This window comes from Protomyctophum bolini (genome assembly GCF_963924005.1).
Source record: "Protomyctophum bolini genome assembly, chromosome: 19".
Taxonomy (NCBI): domain Eukaryota; kingdom Metazoa; phylum Chordata; class Actinopteri; order Myctophiformes; family Myctophidae; genus Protomyctophum; species Protomyctophum bolini.
In genome coordinates, this window is record NC_137880.1 from 14,247,199 (window position 1) to 14,257,327 (window position 10,129).

Consider the following 10,129-nt stretch of genomic DNA (forward strand, 5'->3'; position numbering starts at 1 on the left):
GCTGTATGAGTTGGAGACAAATAAACTGTTGTTTATTTATTCTTGATGCTGTATCACTTTATTCTATGACTGGAGGCTGCCTTGAACACAAAACAACATTATTCTATTCAGAGAACCGCAGTCCAAAATAGTACTGTGTCCTCCCTGACCCCAATACACAGCCAGAGCCGCGTCCACGCCAAGTGATGTTACACAACCCAAGCCTGTCCCCATCCGTCCCGTCCCGTCCAGTGCACTGACAGGACCTCTTTGTGTGCCTCTCTCTCTCTCTCTCTCTCTCTCTCTCTCTCTCTCTCTCTCCCCCTCTCTCTCTCTCTCTCTCTCTCTCCCTCTCTCTCCCTCAGAGCGACGTCCAGCCGCTGAGCGCGAGCCTGGAGGTGTGCGTGCGTGCGGACGTGCGCGTCCCAGCGCACGCCAGCCAGATGTGCCAGAGATACAGAGACGACCCCGATCTGTCCTATGGTCTCCTGCATCCCCCCAGTGAGTGGGTGTGTGCGTGCGTGTGTGTGTGTGTGTGTGTTACACACGTGTAAATAATGTATAACAGTATTCAGGCAGTGCTGTCTCTTTCAATCTGTTTATGGACTTGTTTCTTTTTGTAGATTTAAGTGGCAACGGATCAGAAACAGATTCACTCGTCACAAGCAACATGGCACCCATGTTCTCTGCGTTCAAAGGTGAGCTGTTCCCGCATGTTTACAAAGGGACACAGGAGTTAATGGTTTGAGGCTGGCATTTTACTGTGCGAGTTTGGTATTGCATTACAAGTTTCCACCATGATAAAAGTCGCTCTGTGTGGATTATTTTGAAGGTTCAAGGTTGTACTTTATTGTGTCATCTTGTGTACAGGAGAGGTACATACTAACAGTAAAACCTATTTTGGTTTGGCTTCCTTCAGGCAATGCAGCAGGATAGACAATAACAGTAGAATAAAATAAATAAATATATGTAAATGTGTAAAAATAAAATGTACATGTGCATATAGTCTTGGTAGAAGTTATTATATATACCAGCAGCATTTTTCTTTCTTATTTATTTTTCCCAGTGGCTGCTACGTACCTAACTTGGTGCAAAGAGCTTTTCACAGTGAATTCTGTGTGCAATTCTAATTTGCACTTTCCGTAGGGTGTATGAACTGAACTGAACTGAATGAGCGCTGTGATTCACAGAACCTTTGAACTGAAGATTCTGGGTTATGTCATGACTAGACATCATGTCGTCTTGTATTTTGCTAAACTGTGTCGGGGGGGGAATTGTTTTCCAGAAAAAGGTATGACAATTGCCAGCAGCCTTACTGGTGGGCCATATTCTCCATACGGAACATTATGCTGCATCCAAAACCCAACCCAAAATGGGCTTCACTTACCCTGACTGACTGAAATATGTATAATTGGAGTGCAGGATGTAACCACATTGCTAACATGGGACGGTACTTCAAGGGACCTAACCTTTCTCTGAACAATACAGGCCAGTGTTTAGTGGAATGAACAGTACCATTTCCCAAGCTGTGGAATAATGTCTTGCCAACGTGAGAGATTTTCATAATTTAGGCATTTAACAGACGACAAACTCTTATCTAGATGCAACTTGTGATCAGTGTAATTGGCAGTGGTGGAAAAAGTACTCACGTGTTTTACTTAAGTAAAAGTATCAATACTGCAATGTAGAACTACTCTGTAAAAGAAGTCCGGTATTCAAAGTTCACTTGAGAGTGAAAGTACAAAGGTATTGGTATCCAAATGTACTTAAAGTACCAAAAGTAGAAAGTACTCATTGTGCAGAATGTCCCATTTCAAGTTTTCAAATGTTTAAACATATTTTGAAAATAGCAGATCTACAAGCTTCGCATCGCGATGCATTGTGAGCTTGTAGATCAGCTATTTTCAAATGGCCGAAATGTATGGCTAATTTATATAATGATTTTTATATCTCCGGCCAATTACGATCCCCTGGGTGGTCCCCGCACTCGAAGTTGAGAACCAGCAGTGTTCTAATAGTAATAAACAACTCAACAGGCTCAACAGGCAGTAGAGATGTTTGCTGCCGTTTCCCCACTTTTGAGCATTTCAATTCAGTCTTTCTTTCAGTGTAATTGCACTTGACCGAAAACACTTGCTTTACGCTTCTTCTCGCAAATTCCCACAATTTGGAATGGATCTGAGCCACCTGTCACTTGGAGTATAATCCTCCGTTTAAAATCCCAGAGTTACATAATGTCGGTGAGAGGAGCCAGCCCACAGTCTATCAACAAAAGGGTATTTCTGAAATTGAGTGTGTTGCCAAAAATCCAATGATGTCACATGTGAAAGCATGCGTGTGGTGAGAGTGTTAATCCTGTGACACGTGCTCTCCGTGGACAATGAGGTGTAACATGCCACTGCTACCAAAATCTGGTTTCTTTCATCACTTATACTAGTAGTGGTTTTCATATCGAGGCCCATTATTTATTCTGCATTTGAGCCACGGACCACCATTTGATGAGATTTAGCCTTGCAGACCCAAAACTAAAGAATATGTACAGTATACATGCTGTATTGATGTGGTACCATTAGGAGAGATAACAGGCAAATGTTGATCAAAATAATAATTCTTGTACATTCTCTAATTGTGTAGACTTGTAAATTAATTTGGTTTAATTTGACACATTTTCCAGAGTTAAAAATCTATAAGGGTCAACTCTCCATCATTTAGCTGGGGACCACCTGGAACCCCCTCAAGGACCACTGGTTGAGAACCACTGACTTATACTGTTGCTGTTGGTTAGAAACCTTGTATCTCCTTCGTATCTCTTATTTATTTATTTTATTTAATATATCTTGCAGATTTTGATATTTGAAGCTTATTTTTCTTTTATTTTTTTATTTTTTCTTTTATTTCCCATAATATCGATGTGATTTCCTCTGGTGTCATCTGGGTAAAAAAAGAAAAGTGTGCTCTCATGACACTGTAAGGTGGATGCAAATGTAGCAGAACATTTATTGCTGTGCAAATGCTGCCCTCTGGTGGCATAACACCGTCTCACAGGCTAAATAAATTTGATGAAATTTGATGTTCAGTGTTGGAAATATCACCTTTAAACTGTCAACATGTTATATTTTGTTCATATTTGATGAGACTTAGGGCCGATTCATACTCCTATTTTACCGCTGTTTCGGCGCTGTAGTGCCGAAATGATTTCGGCTCGTCAGACATTTTCAGTAGCACCGAAGAGTCGACTTTAGGACTGTACCCGCCCCCCCCGATCCTCAAATGACATCACATTGTAGGCTCTACAGCACCAAACCGACGTTTATTCAGCTCTAAAATAAGAGTATGAATCGGCCCTAACAAGATTTAAATAACTAACTATGTGAATTCTATTATTTATTATGTTATATTGTGTTTTCTTGCCAAACTACAGACACTTGGACTCATTTCCATGACGTTCTGATCCCGAAATTGTCCCAGCAGCTGAATGGAGTCAACGTGATGAGTGGGCCCATATTCGATGCAGATTATGATGGAAAGGTTGATGCCCCCAAAGTAAACAGACCGTAAGTAGACAAACAGCATCACAGTAAGCACATGTGATGTTTAGTGTCTAGTCTAGTCATCCAATCGGGATCTCTTTACAGTCTCTTTACAAACTCAAAAATATGTTGCATCACACCGTGTCAGATGCAGTCCTACTTTAGCACGACACTGGCATTTCACAACGTATAAAATAGCTCATTAATTTATGGGAAAAAAATGATAAGATAAAATAAAAATATGAAGATACAAGGTTTCTGACTCGGTGTGTTTCTTGCTGCAGGAACGAGGCTCCAATCCCCACCCATTTCTTCGTAATGCTGTCCAGCTGTGCGAACTCTAGCTTCAGCCCTATGGACTGTGAGGGTCCCCTACAGGTTCAGTCCTACATCCTGCCCCACAGAGCAGACCACACTGAGAGCTGTGCTGTGAGTAGAACACCACTGAACCACTGCACTGTCACACCATGCATTCACACACACAGAGCTGTGCTGTGAGTAGAACACCACTGAACCACTGCACTGACACACCATGCATTCACACACAGAGCTGTGCTGTGAGTAGAACACCACTGAACCACTGCACTGACACACCATGCATTCACACACAGCTGTGCTGTGAGTAGAACACCACTGAACCACTGCACTGACACACCATGCATTCACACACAGAGCTGTGCTGTGAGTAGAACACCACTGAACCACTGCACTGACACACCATGCATTCACACACAGAGCTGTGCTGTGAGTAGAACACCACTGAACCACTGCACTGACACACCATGCATTCACACACAGAGCTGTGCTGTGAGTAGAACACCACTGAACCACTGCACTGACACACCATGCATTCACACACAGCTGTGCTGTGAGTAGAACACCACTGAACCACTGCACTGACACACCATGCATTCACACACAGAGCTGTGCTGTGAGTAGAACACCACTGAACCACTGCACTGACACACCATGCATTCACACACTGAGCTGTGCTATGAGTCTAATGGCTCGTACACACTGCACAATATTTGCTCCGATTATGCTGTCAGTGACCATTTTTGGCGCTCGCCGACAAAACCCCCGATCTGACGCCAGATCGGGCTTTGATCGCAGAGCTTTTGCTTGCTGTGTGTGAAAGGCCCTGCGAGAAGATATAGCGCCGATTAATGGAGCTCGCCAACGCCTTCCCGACCGCTTCTGAGTACCTAGCAGGTTTGATATTTGGATACAGGCTTTAGTTCCGACATACTATTGATCCAAAACCTCAATACCTAACCTAACCATAACCGCAAGCACGGGAGCAGCGCATGTCGGACCATCGCATGTCCCCACCCTTCGGACCTTTGGTGTGTCGGATCTGAGTGTGCACCTCTGATATTTGGCTCTCTTGCCAATGGACATCATACAGTATGAACTGTGTTGCGACCGCACACCGAGAAGGCCATATTACAGCCAATGAGAGCACAGGACAGCTGTGCTCACTCACTGACACTGTCTGTCTGTCGACTGTATCGATAGATGATCAGATGATAATATATAACCTTTATTCCTTGGGTAAATCCCTGTGTCGTACATATTGGTAACTATATTAGCGCATTGTTGCTGTTAAATAGTATATAAAACCAACACATTTCACTTGAATAACCGGAATCAACAGTGCAGAGCAAACTTTTGGACCTTGTACACTGTGTATGCGTCTGTCTCTCTCCGTATCGCACACACACTCAGAGTTATTTAATGAAAATCAAGATTTAACGTCCTGTCTCACTATAGCGCACGTAGCGCTACCGTTTCCTATGGCTATTTTTGAGTGTGTGTGAACATTAGGCCAGTGTAAACACAAACATTGATGACAAACGTAAGGACGCAAAATGTTATTTTTATTTTTATCATCGATTATTTATATTGATTAGTTGGATTAACCTTTGCACCCCTGCGCCTGCAGAATGGGTCTGACATGGCATGGGTGGAGGACTGGGCTCAGCTGCACGTGGCGCGGCCCAGAGACATCGAGCTGCTGACGGGGCTCAGCTTCTACCACGACAGGCTGTCTGTGGAGGAGACGCTGCAGCTCAAGACGTCCATGTACACCGTTTGACCTCACAGAACTTTTAGACACACGCCGAGCTGTCGTCGGTTCTGAAAGAAGAAGCCATATTGGCCGGTTCCAAAGGACCTTTGTCCGCTGTAGACGCACAGTGACTCTATTGCCATGGAGAGCGTCGTCTTGTAAAAAAGGCTTCTTACACACGTTTGTGTGTGCTACCCTGTCCTACGGAAGGCAAAGTACAGTAACTGCAAAGTAGACGTGAGCACTCATCAAAACAATGTTTTTTTTTACCGGTTCAAATCAAGTACGATTAAAAAAAATCACAAGATGACCAGCACTCACTTCAAAATCTTCTGATTTATTACAACAAGGCACGAGTAGCAGCACAGATCAGAACCAACATTGAAGAAACGGAATCGGTTCCATCACTCTTGGAACCGTTTCCGGAAGCGGTTTTATCACACTGTCTGAGTTGATATGTGGACTTTACATCTGCTTTACAATTAGGTTCTCAAACGTTTTAATTACAACTTCATCATAACTCTGACGGTGGGGCACGGTGGCACAGTTGGTAGTGCTGTCGCCTCACAGCTAGAAGGTCCTGGGTTCGATTCCCGCTCGGGGCACTGTGGGTGCTGGCGGCGTGTTTCCTCCTCCGCGTCATCAGTGCCCATACCCGAAGGCGGGGTCGGCGAAAGGGCCTTTCTGTGTGGAGTTTGCATGTTCTCCCCGTGTCCCCTAGGGTAGGTACCCTCACAAAAACATGCAGTAATCCTGGTCTATAAACTGCCTCCCCCTGGCCAGCCGGGGCGCCTGATGGAGGGGAAAGGAACTGGTTGGAATAACGTGTTCCTTTCACATGCTACGTCCAACCAGGGAAACTCCCCCCTGTCAGGTGTAAAGGAGCAACTTGGACACTCAAGCATGAAGGAAGCATGAGTTAAGTCCGTTGCTCTCCCCAGGTTGGCGGAGGGTGTGTAGAGCCTAGGATCACAGTAGATGATTGACACAGGGGTGAAAAATGGGTTACAAAATCGTGGGATAAAAAATATATTAAAAAAAAAAAAAAAACTCTGACTGTGTACAAATGGACCCATTTGGTTGAAGTCCATTTCAAACTGGCGTAGCCTATACTAGGAATCGTTAAGGGAACCGTTAATGAATCTGACCATTATGAGGGATTCATTAAAGGGTTAGATCAGATTTTTGCCACTAATATAGTGGTTGCAAAGGAATTTATTGATTGTCCGAGTCCCGTAGTGGGAGTTCTGGTCTGGTTTTGGTGAATATTATGTAGTTCAGTCAGATAACTCACAAATACATTTAACCAATATTTATTATAGAATGAGAATAAGTGTGTGTATATAATATTTTATCTTGGCGATCGGCTCTGCTACATTTTTCTCCCTGCTCAGCACAATTAGACACCATCATTAAACATTAAGAGCAGGGAGATAAATATACAATAACAACCCCCCATGGGGAACAGAAATAACAGAGCCCACCGGTGGTGCTGGGGTGGCGGTGGGAGCAAACATCACATAGCAACCAGGAACCATATGCAGAAGGAAGGCAGGAAGAGCATGCAGTCTAGGAGAGCTTAAATACCCCGCCCAATTGCTCAGCTGACTGTCACATCAGCATAATACGACATGTGGGTCTTGCAAAGACCTGAATACACTGAAACTGAATACACCCACATGTAGTAATGCAGCATATTAACCCCTCGAGTATATGTATGCGGCCTTGAGCACAGCATGAAGCCGCTCTAGTATACCTGACTGAACTTACTCTGCAAGCTACGTTTAATTTCCGGTCATTTGGTGGGGGTCTGGGGCCCTCGCATGAAAAAAGAATTAATCCACAAAACTAATTTGTGGTGTATTTCAACCATATACTGTAGTGCAACTTTCGTTCAATTGTGACCCCTCTGTCACATGGAACAATTTGTTGTGTCCAGTATCACTACGCCAGCAGCAGCACAAAACCAGAAGATTTTGAAGTGAGTGCTAGACATCTTGTGATTATTAATTTATGTACAGTGACTACGCAAAGAATCAACCTTAAATTTGGCGGCCAAACGGGTCATCAGATTCAGTGTATAAGTGATATTGCACTAATTGTATGTGTCTCTTCGTGAGGTAATTGTTTATCCTCTAAAATCATGAAGGCCTAAGTGGACTTGAGATTAATAAATAAATCCAAAAATGTAGTTACTGCACTTTGGTTCTGTAGGACAGTACAACGGGTTGACCCGGTTCTGCTGTAACCAATGTTCTAATAATGAAAAAGCGGTTGCATGATTCTCTGCAATGTTCTTCAATGTACAGTTGAATGTAAGTTAACAATCGTCTAATGGCTCTTTTCTTCTGTGAGAGGTTCGGGCGCTACACGGCCCCTCCCACCTACGTCACACCGCTGGTCATAGTGTTGGCGGTCTCGCGTGGCCAGACTGTTGCCTCCTGCAAGTCTGGAGCACGGAAGCTCTGAGCATGAGCAAGCGATAAAGCGGGAAGTGGAGCCTCCTGCCCACGTCCGTTCCGTTGTTCCAGTCGCACAAATTTATCCTAATATAAATCTAAATTATCTAAGCATAATTCGTTGCCGTCGGGGAGAAACCACCCAACTCCATTTTTGAGGTATTTGATTTTGTTTTCATGAATCAATGCTATTGAACACCCTTTACGCCTGTGTATTTGATTAAAGAAATATTGAACCAATGAAAGGTATTAAAAAGACAAAAAACAAAAACCTCTGTCTTAACACCATTGGGCATTGGACCCTCAAACTGTCTGCTAAACCAACTAACTCCACCACCTCTCCCTCTCTCATGTTATTAACAATACCAACTTTGATGAGGCAGTATTGCTTTCTTTTCTTAATTTCCTGAAAATATATTGACTTGTTTCCTATGCCCCATAAGTCTTTGTGTGTGCATAACTTCCTCTTGCTGTGTTGCCAGAACAACAAGAAACAAGCCTATAAAACCACAGCCAGCAACGACGAAACAGGTCAGGTCAATATATTTTTAATTTCCTGAAAAATTAACATTTTGGAGTAAGGTGGTTTCTTCCAGACAGCTGAGATATACAGCTTGCTTCTTAGCAGAAATTGATATTCTTTATTTTTTTCGTGAATGAAAATGCCAGCCTCCTTGCTGAGGTGTAGTTCCAGACTCTATATAGCATTTGGAGATTGTAGAATTAGGTCTGGCTACACGACAAAATGGTGTCGGAAGCCTTGTCAGAGTGCCTGTTGTACCTGTCTGTGTCCCTTTTGTGCCCATATGACTATGTACCTCTGTATGTTTACCCGTGTCCCTTTTATGCCCATTATATGGAGGTATCTGTTTATGGTTATCTCTGAGTCATAGTGATGTGGCCGTAGTCCGCTGGCTGGCCGGCCGGTCGGTCCTCCCATTTGTCAATTTTAATAGGATAAAGGGTAACCCAGCCCAGAACCTTCCGTGAAGTACTGTAATGTTTTTATTTTTTCATTTTTATTTTTTTAATGTTTGGGCTCAAGTGAGTTAAAAGAATAATGTCGGTGTTGCTCTTGTTCGAGTTCCAGTTGTTCTGCAACATGGAAACAAACCCAGAACCTGTGAAAAAGGTTTCATGACACGGTTGGCTTAATTCATTCAGGGTTCCTTGAGGGGGTTCCAAATGGATCCTTACTGGTCTGTAACAAATGGAACCTTACAGATCCATTTAGTTCCATTTGTTACACTCTCAGAGTAATGAAGGTCCTTGAAATGAAAGGTTTTTAGTACCAATGGTTTATAATTGTTTTATTTTAAGTGGAAAAGAGCAATTAAATGCAACTTATGCAATGCCATTGATGATTATTTAACTCAGTTAGCACGCTCCCAGAGCGCCATACCAAAGACTTGCTTCTGTTGAATGGCACTGCATAAGCCAAAGCTCCGCTTCAGGTGAGAAAATTGTGGGAATATACAGTAGGAAACGCAAACATCTCAGACAAACCTTTTCTTTGTGTAAAAAATTTAATCTATTTATATAAGTAATAGAGGAAACCTCAAGACATTCTATAGATGTTTGTCATTTTATGAGCGTGACCCTTGCCAATACACTTACTGTAGAAACAGATGTTATAATAATCTTGCCATGCAGTACATTTATGGATGTTAATAATCTATAGACTTAGTTGAAACTACAGTAGGTCCCAAAATCATATGTTTTAGCCAATGGAAAAAGTAAAAAAAGTTCCCATTTGAGATGGCACATTTTCTGCAGGGTATGTATTTCTTGATTGTTTTTTGTATTTTGTTTATAGTGCACCAATGTCATAAATTTAGTGTTTTATATTTTTTATTGATCTGGTCTTGGTGTAAATACCTGTAATTAAGTAAAATAAAGTTTTGACACTGTGTGTGTGTGTGTGTGTGTGTGTGTGTGTGTGTGTGTGTGTGTGTGTGAGTTATAATGGCATGCAAATGTAGTGAAACTGAAACCCCCACACATGACTGCTTATTTCCCAGTGTTTCGAGTAAACGGTTTGTGACATTGTACACATCTTCTTCCAGTGGGTGTGCATTGTACACATCTTC

General features: G+C 42.8%; 1 protein-coding gene across 1 annotated transcript in view; it reads left to right on the plus strand.

Moving 5' to 3' along the window:
- enpp1 (ectonucleotide pyrophosphatase/phosphodiesterase 1) overlaps positions 1-9,949 on the plus strand; it is a 61,485-nt gene extending 51,536 nt beyond the window's left edge. The window contains exons 21-25 of the mRNA XM_080790525.1: positions 345-480; positions 603-677; positions 3,401-3,533; positions 3,794-3,938; positions 5,455-9,949. Coding sequence (XP_080646651.1) covers positions 345-480; positions 603-677; positions 3,401-3,533; positions 3,794-3,938; positions 5,455-5,607 — 642 coding nt within the window. The 3' untranslated portion in view covers positions 5,608-9,949. The remainder of the gene's footprint in view (positions 1-344; positions 481-602; positions 678-3,400; positions 3,534-3,793; positions 3,939-5,454) is intronic.
- The last annotated feature ends 180 nt before the right edge of the window (positions 9,950-10,129 follow it).